Source organism: Meles meles, chromosome 11 (assembly GCF_922984935.1).
Source record: "Meles meles chromosome 11, mMelMel3.1 paternal haplotype, whole genome shotgun sequence".
NCBI lineage: Eukaryota > Metazoa > Chordata > Mammalia > Carnivora > Mustelidae > Meles > Meles meles.
The window spans coordinates 22,414,717-22,433,662 of record NC_060076.1 but is presented as its reverse complement, the minus strand read 5'-3'; the positions used below and the strand labels follow the sequence as shown (position 1 = coordinate 22,433,662).

The 18,946-nt window shown below is 39.6% G+C and overlaps 1 protein-coding gene across 1 annotated transcript in view; it reads left to right on the top strand.

Annotated features, from left to right (window-relative positions):
• Positions 1–18,946, top strand: part of MUSK (muscle associated receptor tyrosine kinase) — a 90,514-nt gene that overhangs the window by 52,246 nt on the left and 19,322 nt on the right. The window contains exons 7-8 of the mRNA XM_046023209.1: positions 5,961–6,120; positions 16,078–16,084. Of these exons, the coding sequence (XP_045879165.1) occupies positions 5,961–6,120; positions 16,078–16,084 (167 nt within the window). The remainder of the gene's footprint in view (positions 1–5,960; positions 6,121–16,077; positions 16,085–18,946) is intronic.

The window sequence follows — 18,946 nt, the reverse complement described above, 5'->3', positions numbered from 1 at the left end:
TGACTCATTTTCCTCAGGGCAGCCATATCCCTCTTAGTCCCCAATTTGTTAGTTGATAGGAAGTCTTCCTGTTGGGGTCCCATCAATGCCCCAAATTTGGGGGAAGAATGAAAATAACTCCAAACCAGATCTTCTTTAGAACCTGTATTTCCACAAACTCTTAGACCACTGAACAGAGCTACCCCTTCTTTGCTTCTTCCATTAGAGCTACTAGGCAGCCTGCTCTCCTTTCAGATTTTACAGGTGTGTATCAGATACATCTCTGCTGTGTCAACAAACTGCAGGTGTGTCAGGGTCCCCAAGACCACCCTCAAGTTTGATGACTCACTAGAAGGACTCGCAGAACTCAGAAAAGCCATTATCCTTATGGTTATATTTTATTACAGTGAAAGGATACAGACTAAACTCAACAGTGGGTAATCAGTTGTTCTCTCCCTGTGGAGTCCCATGGAGAGCACCTAATTCTCCCAGCAATGATGGCAACTTTTATGATGTCTTGTACCCAGGAAGCTCACCCAGCCATGGTGTCCAGTTTTTCCCAAGGATCAATTACAAAAGCATAGAGGGTTCACATGAATGACCTTAGCTAGTCTCCAACCTTTCCAAAGGTCAAACTGATACAGTATAGCCTAGAGTCCCTGCTGAACAAAAAGAGCTATTCACCATAATTTTCACTGTAACATAAACTATCTGGCATGGCTCATGGTCTCAGATATACAAAGACACTCTTATGAGACAGGATTTTCCAAGGGATGAGAGATTATCTCTTAGAAGCAAGTCAAAGGCCAGTTCTTTCTTTCGAATGTGCAGAGTTTGAGCACCTCAAGTCTACTTTACAGTTAACCCTTTACTACACAGCAGGGGACATATGCTAGCCCTTCAGGTGGTCCTTCATATCTTAAGGAGAGGGGATGCTTTCTGAACCAGTCCCTTAGGTTGTGTGAGGATGGTTCTCACTACAGCGAAACAACTCAAACCTTGATGAGTCATCTAAGGGGTTCTTGGCTATTTGTACTTTTCATGTCCTCTGGAATAGTCTCTCCCCAGCTTTTTAGGATCTTGGTTGCAATGTCCGTATGTTGTTATATTACAGTATATTAACAGCAGCATTTTAAAGTCAAAGGAGTGTTCTAAATGAGGAGAAAAAAAGAAAGAGAGGAAAAGCAGGTGAGGAAGGTGAAGAGCAGTAGGACGCTAGACGTGGGAAGGAAAGAAGGTGGGGAGAGAAGTGTGTGGGAAACAAAGCACATCCCTGTGTGAAATTCTGGTGAATGTTGTGGACCAGGTAAAAGATGCCAAATTCTTAGGCTACCTCAACTACTGAAGAGGGTCATCCTGCAATAGCAGCCTCTTGGGGGCTTAAATTCATTTATTATGTTTGTTTTCACTATTGTTCATGCTGAAGGTTTTTTTCTGATACTTGCACAAAATTATTTTCTCATAATTTGTGTGTCTACCATGCATCTGAGCGCCTACCATACATCTCTTCAAAATAGAGACAGTGAACAAAATAATGTCACTTTATGAGCTTGCTGCTTGAGGGACAATAAATAAGAAGAGGTGAACAGTCAGCAGACCTAGGCTGGAAATGATCTTCTTCGCGCATGTTCATTGTAGGGAAGTCGACTTGCCTCTGAGACACTGATTTTCCCATGTTTGTAATGACAGAGGTATCAGGTGGCTGGAGAAGATGATCCCTAATATGACATCAGGGGTATGGGTCTCGAATGTTCTTAAGTTATAGTCAAGTAACTTGTAGTTCCTGTTCTTCTTTAAGCTCTCTAATTAAACTTAAAATGTCATTTAAAATTCAAATCTTATTTGGCGATCTGTTTTGTGGCTCTTCTGTGGAAGCTGTTGTTGTTGTTGTCTTTGGCCTCTCAAAGTAGTGTAAAGATATGTCCTAAGAAAGCTGGTGGACCGATGATAGGACTCTGCTTATTTGACTTCCTCTGTAAAAACAGGAATAAGAAAATGGAAAGACACATGCTTTAAAAAAAAAAAAAAAATCAGTGTTTCCAAAGGCTCATATGAGTTTAGAACTAGAAGATACAGGATTAGCCTCTGTCGGAGTTCGGGAGTAATAAAAAAGCCAGATGGTTTGAATTAGTTTCAGTCCTATTGAGACCCCAACTTAATCATTCAAGATGTGATTCACCAAAAGCAGGAAGCAAAATAGACCCACTGCCTCAGATTCTAGGGCAAGAATAAAATGAACTGATAGTGACTTTCTTCCAGGAAGAAAGCAAAAGTACATCTGCGGTTCTCATGGTCAGGGAGAGGGCTGCTCTTACAGCCAGCTTTCGGTCATGGGGATACTGCCCAGGGCCAACTAGAAACCGAGATGATAGTGCTCGTGCTGACACAAATCTCAGGAAATGGAGGCAAGCTTGGGCACTTACTGTACAAGCAGCAAACCAGAAGATCCTCCTGAAAATAGGGAAGAGCCCACAGCCCTGGTGTTATTTTGGGTGGACTGAACAAACATGAATGCAGAGCTGGGAGCTCACAGGCACAGAGTAAGACAGTTTGAGCTATGGCTCTTCACTAAGGCACTACTAAGAACAACAGGTCCTCTAGAGGATGTGACGGCTCCTTTCCTCGCTGTGAAAGTATCAATAACCTAAACCTCGAGCACTCAGAACAAGAGAGAGGCTAGCTACATGCCCCAAAGTGATCAAAAATTATTTTGCTTTCTTCCTACAGAAATGTCATTCATTTTTCATGAAAATGTGTAGTCTTAGATGAACTTCAAAGTGAGCAGTAATATTACTTTTTGGTTTTACAACACTAGAAGTGGTAGTTTCATGTGGACAGAACACAGCTTACTTTTCTAAAAGAAAATAAGCTTGTATTTTGATAACCAGATTTATTTCAAGTTATACTGATCATATCTCCATTATTTTGGTATTCAAATGAAAAATGTCAAAAAATTACACATCTCTTTTTCCAATAAATACAGTTCCTAAAATATTTTAAAAGTTGAGTCATCTTAATTTGTTAAAAGAGTTTTATAAAAATAAATAACCAAATTATCTATATTGAAGATTGTTTCTGAATTTTCTTAAAGGGAGGCTCACCTTTATTTACACATATTTTTTAAAAAGTAGTATTTTGGCTTCAAAGTCCATGAACTTTGGAGTCATTCAACCAGCTCTGTAAATTAAAATAATTATGTATATCAGCTGGGATATATTATGTGGAATATTGCAGCAACCAGATTAAAAGAGGTCACTACTTATAGTAATGTTGACCAAAAACAATATGGGAATTTTTCTCACTCTGTTATCCCTTTTTCTATGATGCATAAACAGACATTTAAAACAATCCTATTACTGTATCTCCCAAAACATGGACCCTTCTGGGTCATACCCTATAGCTAGCTCCATGCGGTATTCTCAGCAAGCTGGAACTATGTACAAGACAAAGCCATCCGAGGTCTTCCTATGCCAAGGTCAAGTTGCAATGAAATGTAAGATTCTCCATAACTGTGAACAGATTCTCTCAAACCAGCATTATTAATGTATTAATGGCATTTAAAAATATTCCATAGGTCAATACTAGTTTGCCACTTTCAAAAAGCTTTTATATACATGTCTCACATGCAAATAAGTACTCCGATTTATGACAGAGTTTCCTAACTAACCCCCTCCTTGTCAGGTCACTCTCTCAAAAAGAGCACCCACATACAGAGCAGAGTGCTGCTTATCCAGCTCCTCCTTCAGGTCAGTATGGCTGGGTGACCGGCAGGAAATAACATATTTACTGTAAATACCAGATACAATCACCTCAATTAAGCACTCAGTTTTGCCTCGGCATATCTTGGTCAAAACTCAGTAATAATCTGAACCTGAGGGGCAAGAAGATCAAAATGGAGGGCAAAGGGTTGTTTTTATTTTTAGGTCATCAAAAAATACTAAACTGTTGGTCAGGATGATCCATGAAGAAAGAAAAACAAATTCAAACTATGACTAACAAGGCCTGCTGTGCATGAGTCACAAACTGAATCAAGATAGGCCTCTGGAAACAGGAGGAAAAGCATCTAGGAGCCACATCATAATCAAGCAATGAGCCTCGTCACTTGTTAGTCTCTTTGCTGAACTATTTCAATAGCTTGATGGAATCTAGGAGAAGAGAGGTCAGCCTTAAACTCATCCTCTTCCCTACCAAGAGTGTCTCAGTGACCTTGAGGAGGAGTGTAGGAACGACTTTCTTAGGTGTGAACATGAAAATAGTGCTGGTTTCTTCAACCTTGGGGGTGACTCATTCCCCAATTGTGTCCTAGGCATTATGCTGACCTACTTCCTGAAGGAGGGATTAACCTTGCAAAGGGGGAAGGTGATTGTTCTACAGATTTCACTTCTATAAACTGGAAAGGGATTATATTTATAAATGAGATATCCCAATAGTATAAAGCGTGTTGACTGAGCACAGAGGTTTGAGGCCTTTAGCTTTTTTCTCCTTTGTTGCTTGGTTGCTAAAATTCGAGAGAGACCAAAATTGCATTTCCAATTGTTCTGTCTTTTCTAGCTAACTTGGAGATTCAAATCCATAAGAGGTTGCGCTTCTGATAAATACGATAATGACGAATCCTATCTGAATTCCCAACTGAGTGTATGTCTCTTAAAGAAATTTTTCTCTCTGCCTTGTCAATTGCTCACGAAGTCCAGGCTGTTTATATAGGGAAACCACCATAGTACCTCATCTGACTTAAACTGATGCTCACATGAAGTTTTTATCGTAAGGATTGAAACCAGCAGTGCAGAGAAGGAATAAAAAGGCAAAGAAGCTAACTGGAAGAACTTCATGCTTAATCACTACAGAGAGTGTTTGGATCCAAGACCAGCCAGCCACCTGGCAGCAGAAAGAAGCAAGCTGGTTTCACCACAGGGCTTCCCCTCCCCTGTGAAAACAGGCAAAAGAGCAAAATAACTGGCTCCAAATTGCTTATTTCCAGCCTCGTTCCCTACCATGGGACAGAGAGATCTTTCAAGGCCACCCCTCTGAGATAAGGTCAAGGTGAATCATGGCCTGATTCCTTAGTCATTCCATTCAAATTTCCCTCAAACTGGCATTTTCTCCTCATAGAGTAACAATTAAATAATTATTGTAACTAGAGTAGGAATTCTAACTCTGCATCTTCACAGAAAGTGCTGGGCAGCTGTCTTTCCCCCAGAGCTGAAACGATGGTGACTAACAACCACTTACATAAATTGCCCCACCAGTTGGGTGCTAATATTGCATTGATATCCTGGCTCTTTAAGGACATTTGATTTTCTGATTTAAATAGCATGGCATGATGTATGTCATGCCTCGGAAACAGAATTGGCTTTACAACCATTTTTCTTCATCACCGCCCAACCATCTGGTGTGCATTTGTGGGGAACTGAACACGAGTTAACCATTTCCTAATGCTCACAAGTCTGTGGGTTGTCTGGGTGGTTTTGCTGATTTGGACCATGATTTCGTGGTCTTGGCTGATCTAGTTCCTGTGACCGGCACACTGACCAGGGGCTAGTCGATCTAGAATGGCCTCGCTTGTGTATCTGGTGGTTGTTCTTGGCTCCCAGCTGAGGCAATGAGGCTAACTGGGCCATGCGTTCCTCCTCCTCTACTGGGCTAGCTCTGGGTTGGTCATAGGAGGCCACAGGTTCCAAGAGCAACAAGAAAGTAAGCCACAATGCGCAAGACTTTTACAAGTCTGTTTCTGATTTTCTAAAACAAGTACAAGGCCAGGTAAGATTCAAAGCACGCAGAGAGATGCTACCTCTTGGGGGAAGAGCTACAAAGCTACATTGCAAGGTCATGGGCATAGGGAAGAAAAAGGTTTTGGCTATTTTTGCAATCTACCATGTGCCCTTTGATCATCATTTTGGTACTTTCTCTCAAATCAACTGATGCAGCATATTAGGGAAATCATTGACCTAATTCTATCCATTTTTTTTCCTTGACTCCACCAGGTTTCTTCTGGGTCCATTCAAGAAAGTGTAAAAGACCGAGTGATTGACTCAAGACTGCAGCTGTTTATCACTAAGCCAGGACTCTTCACATGCATAGCTACCAACAAGCATGGAGAGAAATTCAGCACTGCAAAGGCTGCAGCCACCATCAGTATAGCAGGTAGGATGGATTTCCACAATCACACTGCTCCAGGAGAGGGGAGAGGTGGCACTATCCCACATCTCATTTGGGGGGAAATCTTTTTTCTTTTATGTTTACTCCAGTCCCCTTTGGGTGATTTCTTCCTCCTTGGGGACATTCCAGAGGTTGATCTACAATTGATCTTAGGTGATTTATTGCCTTAAAAACAAAATCCTCCAATACCTGTCCATGGGATAGGCAGCAGGTTCCAGAAGTTCATTTCTAGTTCTTTTCTCCCCCTCCCTCTGTCCTCTTTTTTACCTTTCTCCTTCCTTTCTTGCTTTTTTTAATCTGTTGGTTTTTTTTTTTTTTTCATTTCTTTCTTTCCTCTCTCTCTTTCCTCCTCCTCTTTTTTCTTTCATGGGGCTAATCACACTATCCAAGCTCTCAAAGAGTAACTTGGCAGATACTTCACATGGTTGTGCCAACTTCTGCAAGGCTTTTTCTTGAGGGCATTTCTACTTAGGAGTATTTGATCTACTTTGTGGTCTTTCCCTTTCCTGTTTCAGGAAAGTGATAGCAGGACTTACAGGTGTTTTCAAGGAAAAGAGCTGACATACAGATTTCTAGGATATTTGTGTTTAGTTATAAAGGTTTATTTTTAAAATGTAAATGCCCCAAAGCCTTCTGAGAACATTTGTGGAATTCCTAGAGATGGAAATAATCCCTGTATCAGGAAATGCCAGGCATGTTACACTCATAATGTGTCCCCTGCCCAAGGGTCAGCAGAGTTGCTTGGCCTCACATGTGAGGCAAGCACTGGTAGAAACTGTGCCCAGGGCCAGCTCCCCAGATCCCCGCTATGTCTTAATACCATGCCACTTCTTTGATCTTCCATAATGGGGAAATTCCTGGTAATGTTTGTGATTTTAATATGAGACTGAATAGAGACCACAGATATATATATATATATATATGGAACACTGGACAAGGCTGGCCTTCTAACGCACGCCTATGAAGAAGGAGAAGATTCTAAAACCAAGGATTCCTTCTGCCTTCTTCTCCAGGGATATATCTGCTGATAGTACCTTGAGATAACATATCAATTATTCTAGAATTTCCACTGATGGGAAATCATTTCTTCTAGAGAATGGCTGAGAATTCTAACAGTGAATTCAACTCAATTGAACAAATAATAATAAAATGATTATTGTTTACATAGCACCTTGTTGATAAAATACTTTTGCCTGCATTTATTAAATACTAGATTCAAGCCATCATTAGGTAGAATAAAGGATGCAAACTTAAGTAACAAATGGAATAATTAGCAATGGAGTCCCCACCTTCCAGGGGCTCTCAATCTAGAAAGGAGGTCAGTCAGCCATATATATTATGGCACGGACTATGTTCTACTGCAGAAGCACAGACAAAGAAAACAGTTGGCTAGCAAGCTCAGAGCATGATGGAGACTGGAAGTGAGACAGAGAACGGGAAGAAAGGTTTGAAATGGGGGCTCTGGTCAGGTGAATAGCCCGAGTAGGTTTGATGTATTCTTCAATCAGTGGAAAGTCATCTAATTATTTTAGAGGAGACAAGTGATACACTCAGATATATCTATTATCAAATTAACAGATGTTGGGTGTAAAAGACCGGGAGGCACAGCATGCAGTCAGGAGGCTATTCCAGGAATCTAGAAAAGTAATGAAGGTCTGAACAACAACTGCAGAGAGAAGAGGAGAGATTTAGGAGACCTATCAGGGTAGAAACGATAGCACTTGAGAGGTGCCTGGGTGGCTCTGTTGGTTAAGTGTCCAACTCTTGATTTTGGCTCAGGCCATGATCTTAAGGTTGTGGGTTCAAGCCCCATGTCAGGCTCCGCACTGGGTGTGGACCCTGCTTAAAGAGTCTCTCTCTTCCTCCTTCCTCTGCCTCTCCCCCCACCTGTCTTAAAAAAAAAAAAGGATAGGATTTGAATGTGCTAGAATGTAGCCGTGTACCAGATGTGAAAGTTTGAGGAAGGTGTCTAGGACAAATAATAATAGATAAAACAAAGTAAAATAATAAGAACATGAGAAGATCCAGGAGATGAAAAAAATTAAATTTTTAATGCCTTTGAATAACCTGGAATTATTCTAGTCTCACGATCTTATGTTTTATTTGATATTTGATCAGGAACCAGTGTTAAATAAATACCTTTTTGTGGTATCTATCCATCCCTCCATCCATCTATTTATGTAATGTGTGTGTATAGAGAAAGAGAGAGAGAAACATTTACATGTGAATACTCATATCCAAGAAAATAAACCGATTTAATCTAGTTTAACCTACATCTCCTAAGGGTGGAAGAGAAAAAATAATGTTGCTAATCTTAAGAGCATTTCATTTTAGGTAATTATTCAGTTACTCATATATTGATTCCCTGCCAGGGCTCTTCTTCCCCTTCCTCCCCTCTCCCCTAGATGGCAGGAGAAAAGGACTTGGAAACTGCAGTGGTGACCTCTGGAACAAACCCCTACCCCATCCTCTGGCGAAGTCTACAGCTGGAGAACTTGTGATCTCAATTCTTGGCTTTGTTAGGACCCAGAGGACACCCCTGGCTGGCTTAGCACCTTTGAGTCTCCTCCTGTAACAGCACAGTCCTCTCCATCTCTGTCACATCCTTCATCAAGGCCCTCTCTGGAGTCTACTTTGCAACCTCTGCGACTTGGTCACCCTGTCTCTCCCTGCAAAGGCATGCCTGCTGAATTCCAATTCAGCTCCTTCCTTATCCCTCATGGGGCCTGAAGTAACTTCTGGATCACTTTCATGTTATGCATAATCCATTTGTTATAAAAATCAGGAGAGATTCAGCCCTATTGACCCAATTCTGCTTTTTACCCAATCATGTCATGCTACCATTTTTAGACTAAGGTGGTCATTCCATGTCACAGTAAGTGATGCCTATAAGGTTCCTTGCTTCTAGAGATCCAAATAAAAAGTAGGGGAAAGTCTCTCTGCTTTAGCTTTTTCCTTAATTTATACCTCTCTTTTAGGATTTTGGTTCAGAGAAAGCAATCTATAAAATGTATCCAAATTCTTTTTTTTAAGATTTTATTTATTTGACAGAGAGAGAGAGTACAAGTAGGCAGAGAGGCGGGCAGAGAGAGAGAGAGAGGAGGAAGCAGGCTCCCCACCAAGCAAAGAGCCCAATGTGGGACCCGATCCCAGGACCCTGAGATCATGACCTGAGCCAAAGGCAGAGGCTTAACCCACTGAGCCACCCAGGCGCCCTGTACCCAAATACTTAATTCCTCTACCTTCCTTCTTTCCACAACATACCAAGCTGGAGAGACTCCCCATTTATTGTAGTAACTTCGGGGGCTATCATCATAAGTACACAGATGAGCATGAAGGCAGTGCTATGGCAATAAAGGAGAATCTAACATAACAGGTATATCTACATCACACCAAGGCAGATTCACTGCATGGACATGATCTTTAAGATGCTGAAATGACTACAGAGCATGACTGCCACCGTACTGGATACAGCAACATCACCCCTTCACCCCTGACCTAGCTGATCAATCACCATTAATAAATGGAATATACCTGATGAGAGCCCAATCCAATGCCATTGATAAATGGAATATACCAACAGAGAAGGCAATAATGCTAAAAGAGTAAAGGTATCTTCTGGTGGTGAAAAGAACCTTAAGTTATGGCAAGCAGCATAGAAAGGCAGTGCCTCAAGATGAAGGGAAAAGTGGTCTTAGGCATCAATGCTGAGAAAAGACCAGAGTGAAGATGGAGGACAATGGTAGCTTGGGGGAGAACAGTACTAATGTTTGTATAGGGGAAAAAACAGTAGAAGCAATTCATGGAATGGTATACAGCAGCAGAGAGGACTTGAAATTTCCTGCCGCACAGATGAGGAGTGGTAACCTCAGTAAGGGCAATGGTCAAGTAGGCTGGAACAGCAGTGACTTGACTTTAGCTAATGGGCCTGGCAATGCCTATTTAACAAGTGTTAGGTGATATATGTGAACCAGTAAATGTGAATCCTTCTGCACATGGAAAAAAAAAAATGTTACTAAGATGAATGAAGAGAGACTCCCTTAGGAGCTAATTCATAAAAAGCTACAAGATCCTTTTGTTCATTCCCTGATCAGTTTTTCCTGTTGGATCTCAGGGACTATGAGGCCTGAAGCTCCCCTACATTTCCTAAAAATTTCCCCAGGCAGATCTAATGAGGGTGTCTCATGAGTGCAGTGGAGTAAGACTTTTGAACACCAGGAGACAGCTGCCATTTTCTCTTCTCCTTGATCCTTTCTTTTCCATTATGTCTGCTAGATGCCTCACAATGCTCCCAGCGCCATCAATAAGGAAATTGCCTCCTGACCCTAAAGGGCTCCCTGAGGCAATATTCTAGAAAAGTGAGGCCACACTGGTGAAAACAAGATCCATGGAGCCACTTAATTCAGAATCATTTTAAAGCACGAGCTTATGCTCCCCAGACCTCCTAGAGCTTGGATATGGCATCTGTTTTCTCCATTCCTCCTTTCAGCCCCTCTCTTCTCTGGCCTCTGATGGCCTCTGATGGCCTCAGAAGTCCAGAGTTTTGAGTCAGACATTGTGCTCCTGACATTCTGGGAATGCTTCCTGACCCCAAACTCTCCCTTCTCTCATTTCAGCCATCCCCATCCTCCCCTAGTGTTCGGTAGTCAACAGCCTCCTTTGTCACATTCTCTGTGTTTCACTTTGAAGCTTTTACTCCATCTGTTTATTTACTCATCCCAGCAGGAAAACTGGAAATGGAAAAATCTGGTCTAGCGCTTAGGATTATGTCTAATGATATTTCTAGTGTTTGAAGGAAAACAAAAAATAAAGATCAGCCTTCATTTTCCCCAAACTCTTCCATGTGTAGGCCCAAATCCTCATGCACTGTTTGAGAAATGTGATATACTTTTCTGACTCATTTACATTTGCTGTTAGTCATCAAAAGGAGTCAGGAAAATTTTGGAACCTCTCCCTACGAACCAGGAAGTTGCATTTCCTTCCAGCCACAACCCTGAAAGGCTCAAGTTGCAATTTAAAATCACCAGGATACTGGGTATTTGGCCAGGTGCCTTCTCTTTGTCATTAGAACCCTCGGCTCTGTGACAGAGACCAACGAGACAGTATATGATGCCTGTAATGAGCATAATTCTGGAAGAGCCAGATGGCACCAAAAGAGGCACCGGTACTAATTCTACCAAACATTTAAAAGAAGAATTAACACCAATTCTTCTCGTCCTCTTCCAAAAACTGAATAGGGGTATACTCTTAAACTCATTTTATGAGACCAGCATTACCCCAATTCCAAAGCCAGATAAGGATATTACAAGAAAAGAAAACTACAGACCACTTTCCCTGATGAATATAGATGTAAAAATTCTCAAGAAAATATTAGCAAACCAAATTCAACACCACATTAAAAAAGAGCATTTATCACGATCAAGTGGGATTGATCTCTGGGATGCAAGGACGGTTCAACATGCACAAATAAATAAAGGTGATACACCACATTAATAGAATAAAAGACAAAAAATCATGTGATCATCTCAATAGCAGCACAAAAGCATTGGAAAAAATGCCATGTCTTTTCATGATAAAAATGCTCAACAAACTGGGGATAGAAGGAATATTCCTCAACACAATAAGGGCCACATATGACAAACCCATAGCCCACATCATACTCAACAGTGAAAGTTTGAAAACTTTTCCTTTAAGATCAGGAACAAGACAAGGGTGCCTACTCTCACCACTCCTATTCAACATAGTACAGGAAGTCCCGGCCAGAGAAATTAGGCAATAAAAAGAAATAAAAGGCATCCAAATTGAAAAGGAAGAAGTAAAATTGTCTGTTTGCAGATGATATGATCTCATGTATAGAAAATCCTCAAGATTCTACAAAAAAAACCCATCAGAACTAATCAACAAATCCAGTAAAGTTGCAGCATACAAAATCAACACACAGAAATCAGTTGTGTTTTTATACACTAACAACAAAACATCTGAGAAAGAAATAAAAAAAAAGATCCCATTTATAATAGCATCAAAAATAATAAAATACTTAGGAATAAGTCTCACTGAGAAGGTAAAAGATCTATATGTTGAAAACTAAAAGATTTTATGAAAGAAATTAAAGACACAAATAAATGAAAAGATACTGTTTCATGGATCAGAATTAGTATTGTTAAAATTCCCACGTCACTCAAAGCAAGCTACAGATTCAATGCAATACCTATTAATAGTCCCATGGCATTTTTCACAGAAATAGAACAATCCTAAAGTTCATATGAGACCACAAAAGATTGTGAACAACCAAAGCCATCCTGAGGATGAAGAATAAAACTGGAGGCATCATACTTCCTGACTTTAAACCATACTACAAAGTACTGAATTGTCATAAAAACAGACTCATAGACCAATGGAACTGAATCAAGAGCCCAAAAATAAACTCACATATATATGGTCAATTAATTTACAGTAAAGAAACCAAGGATATACAATGGGGAAAGAACAGTCTTTTCAATAAATGGTCCTGGGAAAACGGGGTAACCATACAAAAGAATGGAACTGGACTCTTCCTATCTTACACCATACACAAAAAACAACTCAAAATTGATTAAAATCCTAAACATTAGACCTGAAACCATAAAACTCCTAGAAGAAAACATAAGCAATAAGCTTGATATCAGTCTTTGTGAAGATTTTTTGGATATGCACCAAAAGCACAAACCACAAAAACAAACAAATGGGATTATATTAAACTAAAAAGCTACTGCACAGCAAAGGAAACCATCCACAAAATGAAAAGGTTTACTATGAAATGGGAGAAAATATTCTCAAATGCATATCTGAGAAGGGATTAATATAAAATATATAAACAGCTCATACAACTCAATAGCAAAAAGACAATCCAATTTTTTTTTTTTAATTTGAATGAGCAGAGGATCTGAACAGACATTTTTCTAAAGAAGACATACAGATGGCCAACAGGACGTGAAAAGGAGCTCAACCTCACTAATCATCAGGGAAACGCAAATCAAAACCACATGAGATATTACCTTATAACTGTTTGGATGACTATCAGAAAAAAAAAAAAAAAGATACGAGTTAGTAAACGTTGACAAGGATGCGGAGAAAAGGAAACCCTTGCAGACCATTGGTGGAAATGTAAATTGGTTCATCCACTATGGAAAACAGAATGGAAGATCCTTAAGAAATTAAAAGTAGAAGAGCCATATGATCCAGCAATTCTACTTCTGGATATTTATCCAAAAGAAATGAAAACAGGATATTGAAGAGGTATCTGCACCCTCATGTTTGCTGCAGCATTATTCACAATATACAGAAACAGGAGATACTAGTTAGAAGATATGGAAACAATCTAAGCTTCTGTCAACAAACTGATAAAGAAGATGTGATATATATAAAATACCTCATTGTGTATCTTACAGTGTCTCATATACATATATACATATAATGTGATACTATTCAACAATGATAAAGAAGGAAATCTGGCCATTTGGGACATGGATTAAACTTGAGGGCATTATGGTAAGTGAAATAAATCAGAGGGAAGACAGATATGTATGATATCACTTATGTGTGGAATCTGAAAAAGTATAACTCATAGAAACACAGAGTACAGTGGGAGTTACCCTGTGCTGAGCAGTGGGAGAAATGGAGAGATGTTAGTCAAAGGGTTCTAACCTCCAGTTATAAGATGAATAAATTCTGGGAATCTTTGTCCATATGATAATTATAGTTAATAATGCTGCATTATATATTTGAAAGTCGCTATGAGAATAGATCTTCAATGTTCTCAGCACAAAAAAGAAATGAGAATTATGAGGCATGATGGAGTTGTTAGCTAATGCTGAGGCAGTCATCATTTTGCATTATATAAGTGTATATAAGTGTATACCTTAAACTTATACAACATCATAATTATATCTCAGGAAAGCTGGCCAAAAAAAAGAAAGAAAAGAGAAGACAAAGGGATTCAGTAGAGGAAAAGTTTGTATTTCCCATGCTCAGTGGCATTAACAGGTCCTTCCTGGAAGACTGAGGTTCAGCATTCCATCTATTCTTATCCAGTCTGAGAGTACAAGAATGAGTCTATATTTCACCATGTCACCCCTCACTCCACCAACACTCCCACCCCCTCTATCTGCAATGCTTCCCCTTCTCTGGACTGACCTCAGGATCTGGGGCTTCCAGTCACTGAATTTAAAACTCGAATGAATACATGGAACATAACCAAAAATGGGCACAGGGAGGGAGGGGTCCGATGTAGTAGTATTGGTGTTCCCCACCCCTCCGATGGACCACATAATTATATACTCTATGAGCACTGATAGTTCACACTACTACCAAAAAATAAAATAAAATAAAAGTTTGAATTATATTTTCACCATCAATATAGCTAATTGAAATGTACTACCCCGTTCCATGGACTCTCTCCTGCCTGAGAGTCATACTCCACGTCCCCCCCCAACCGCCCCATGCTCTTCCCGGTTATGAGACATGTGGAGAGGCCTCAGCACACGACTAGCTTTACCAGCCAGTGCTTCAGCCGGGATAGGGAGAGTGCTCTGACCAACAGAACAGATGCTGACCACGGGTGTTTTTACGGTGGCTTTATCTGGTTTCAAATTAATTCAAGGTGTTTGTTTTTGTTTGCAATGAGAGGGAAAAGAATCAATGCGTAACAGCCAGTAGCCACTCTAATCACTCTCAGCTCTTTTTTTTTTTAAGACTTTATTTATTTTATTTGACAGACAGAGATTACAAGTAGGCAGAGAGGCAGGCAGAGAGAGAGAGGAGGAAGCAGGCTCCCTGCTGAGCAGAGAGCCTGATGCGGGGCTCAATGGGGGACTCGATCCCAAAACCCTGGGATCATGACCTGAGCTGAAGGCAGAGGCTTTAACCCACTGAGCCACCCAGGCTCTCAGCTGTTTTGCAGGGAGGCGGAAGAGCAAGCATTCTTTTTCTTTCCCCCTCACCATAGCACAAACCCTCCCCAATTTACAATCAGGCAGCTTTCCCATATTAAAATCACTGAGTGTGTCAGAAGACAGCTGGAGTTTTACTGGCTTTTCCAGATAATTTTAAGGATACTACAAGTATTGAGGACAGTTGGCAATTTTTGGAATCTTAAAAAATATCTAGTTTGAAATCAAAGCACTTTGTTTATAATTATAACCTTCTTGGACCCTTCCTGCTCCCCACCTTCTAAGAGAAAATGTGATTGGAGGAATTTCTGTCACAAACACATGGAAAACTTCTGATTCTCTTACTATTCTTGACACATCCAGGCACTCCTGAATTTCTCCTTCCCTACTCATCCTTGAAATAGAAGCCTACTTAGCTTATTATTTCCTCCCAAATACTACAGCTGGGTTCTCTTTGGCACTGGCACATCTTCAGGATCTCGAATCATCCCTTTACATCGTAAACTGAGGGCTCTCTCAGGTACATAACCTTGGCCTCCTATTAGAGGCTGCCTTTACCCCTCCAAAGTATAGGCCATTTTCTCTAGAAGAATTTCCTGATGTCTCCTTTCATCTTTCCTCTCTGCACAGTGGCAGAACTGTCTTGCAGCTTGGGTCCTATAAGTGCTTTCTATAGGCTGGTTTCTCATCTTTAGGCTGTTTCCATGATATGAAGTCTCTTGGTGGCCAGTGGCGGGGAACTGGGAGCTCTGACACTGCCTGGGCTGAAGATGCCAGTGGTGGACCCAGCCTGAAAAGAACATCGTTCCCGGAGACGCTGTTTTCTCTTATTAATCTCCTCCAAATCTGCCTGTTAATGCAGTGTCTGGCTTCCTAATCAAAGAGAACTTTCCAGAAATAGGCATTAGAGGTTTCAAAGCTATCTTTTGCAAATCTTAAGATTCAAATGTACTAACTTTTGTTTCTTTTCCCCTTTAATGTGATTTCCGGTGGGAACTTCCTTTCCTGTTCATAGAATGGAGGTAAGATAGCGCTGTGACATCCATGTTTTGTTGTGGTGTTTTTTATTTGACCTGCCGTTTATTGCTATTTGCTGAGTACAGTGATCTTTCAGGAACTTTCTAATTTCTAATCCTTTTAATACTCTTATGCGATGATAATGAAGATGAAGATAAGCCACATCTATTAAATACTTACTGTGTATCAGACACTGCTGAACAAGAGCTTTACATGCATTATTTAATTTATCCTCAGGACATCCATAGGAAACAGGTACTATTGTTATCCCTGTTGTACAGAAAAGAAACTAAGAGAGTTTCTTTGAAATGGAGAGTTCCAGTGACTTACACAAACGGTAAGTGATAGACTTGGAAACTGAACCCAGAACAGACTCTCCAATTCTCCCTCATAGCTTTATCTTGTAGATAAGAAAGTGTCACCTTGTAATATAACATTTTGCAAGGTACAGTGTTTTGTTTTCAGTAAAACTGACTTTCCTAAAAACTCTATGAAGCATTATAACTTTTTATCTAATCTTGTAAGTAACGAAACGGAGATTCAGAATGATCATAACAATGATAACAGCAGCTAAGTTTGTGGTACATTTATGATCACCACTTTTCTCATATTAATATTTCAGTGATTTTATGGGGCAAGACCTATTATCATCTCTATTCTTTCATATGAGGAATGTGATGCACTCGATAGACCACAAACTATAAACTCTCAATCTGAGCTCAGGTACACAGACTCAAGAACTTAGATTTGATAACTACTATACGAACCCAGATAGCACGGTAACTGAGCAGCCCCTAGAACTCCAACCACTGATTCTAATTCCATGGAGTAAAATAATTCATTGCATAAGAAAATTTGGTTAGTTCTTGATCTTGTGCCAATTCATGTAGCTTTGATGCATTCGTTCACTTTTCACAGTTAAGATTTTATTTATTTATTTCAGAGACAGTGATCAATCACAAGCTTTGGGGAGGGGATAGAGGAAAAAATCAGAAACCCCACTAAGCAGGGAGCCCGATGCGGGACTCGATCCCAGGACGCTGGGATCATGACCTAAGCTGAAGGCAGACACTTAATTGACTGAGCCACCCACGCACCCCACTTATCACAGTTCTAAAAGACAGTACTGTCCTCAAGGACTGTACAGTGAAACTGAGTATCTTCGGAACAGATATACAATATAAATGTGGTAAAAGTTAAATTAAAATGCAGGCTGACAAGAAAAGAGATGCCATCTTTCCTTTACATACCATTCAGCACTCCTGTCCTTCCAAAGCATTTTTAAACCACTTACTCTATTTCTGGCACTATATTGGAAAGCAGAAAAACAAAACAAGTTGTATGTACTCATTGCCCCCAAGTAATTTACTTTTGACTAGGTGCACATGTATGCACACACACAAAACATAATAATGGAAGCATGGACAAATTCCAAGGACTCCAGGACAGAAACAGATCATTCAAATGAAAGTAAATGCAAATGAAAAACCAAAAACCTATTAGTATCAATAAAATTTTAAAAATTCCATACTGTTTTTCACTTGTGATAACACGGGCAATCTTAAACCGCTGATAGAAAACTGCTATAATCTTTCTAAAGAGCATTTGGCAGTTTTTATCAGGAGCCTTAGATGGCTGTATCTGTTGATTGGATAAATCCAGTTTTAATAATCTATGCTAAGGAAGTAAATGTATGAACAAAACAAAATTAAAAACAACACTGTATTATTAATGAAATTTATGAGCAATGTCAATACCTACCATTAAGGGAAATTGGTGAGATTAAAAACCATGCTTTTGAAAAATATAATAGCACAAGCAAATGTTTAATTATATTATTAATTCTTATATTATTATTAATGCTTATTAAATCATGCTAAATAAAAATACAGGATGCAAAAATACATTTACAGAATGATTCAAATATACTGTATATATAACTATATAGTATGCATACATACTATATATTATATAGAACACTGTATATATTATACTTACATATATACTGATTATAACTGATGTACAAATATATAAAATAGTGTTTATATATTTGGCTAATATAATTTCAAATTTTTTAAACTTAAAAATGCTTTCTTTACATCATCATTTTCTGCATCTTTATTTTACACAAAAACTCAGTACTAATTTTAGAAGAACTACAAGAGGTGTTTCACAGGGGAAACTATGTCCTTGAGGACACTGGGTTTGGTATTTAAGAAAAATGACATTTGACATTTGATCTATGCCTTAGAGTAGGGGTTGGCAAACCCTTTTTCTGCAAAGGGCCGGATATTAAATATATTTGGCTCTGTGGACATGCAGACTCTATTGGAACTGTTCAGCTCTGCTACTACGGAGCAAAAGCAGCCACAGACAGTTCAGAAATGGCTGAACATGGCTCTGTTCTAAGAAAATGTTACTTATGGACACAGAAATCTGAATGTCACACAATTTCCACTTCTGATTTTTTTCAATCGCTTAAAAATGTGAACACCATTCTTAGCTCACAGGCAGTATAAAGACAGGCAGAGGGCAGTATTTGACCTGAGGGTTGCATTTGCTGACCCCTGACTTAGAGAATGAATCAGATACAGAGACAGTAGGTATGGAAAGAATAAAAGCAATCCCAGTTTGCTTTGCGGATTGGAAGTGGTATAGAAGGCCGCCATCACACTTACTGGGGAAGCACAGTAGCTGTAGGCAGTTGCTCTATAAGGAAAGATCTACCTCTAGAGTAGTTCTCTCTTATCCACAGGTGGTATGTTCCAAGACCCCCAGTGGATGCCTGAAACCATGGGCAGTACTGAACTCTACAAATACCATGGGTTCTTTCCTGTATATACCTATGATAAAGTTTAATTTATAAA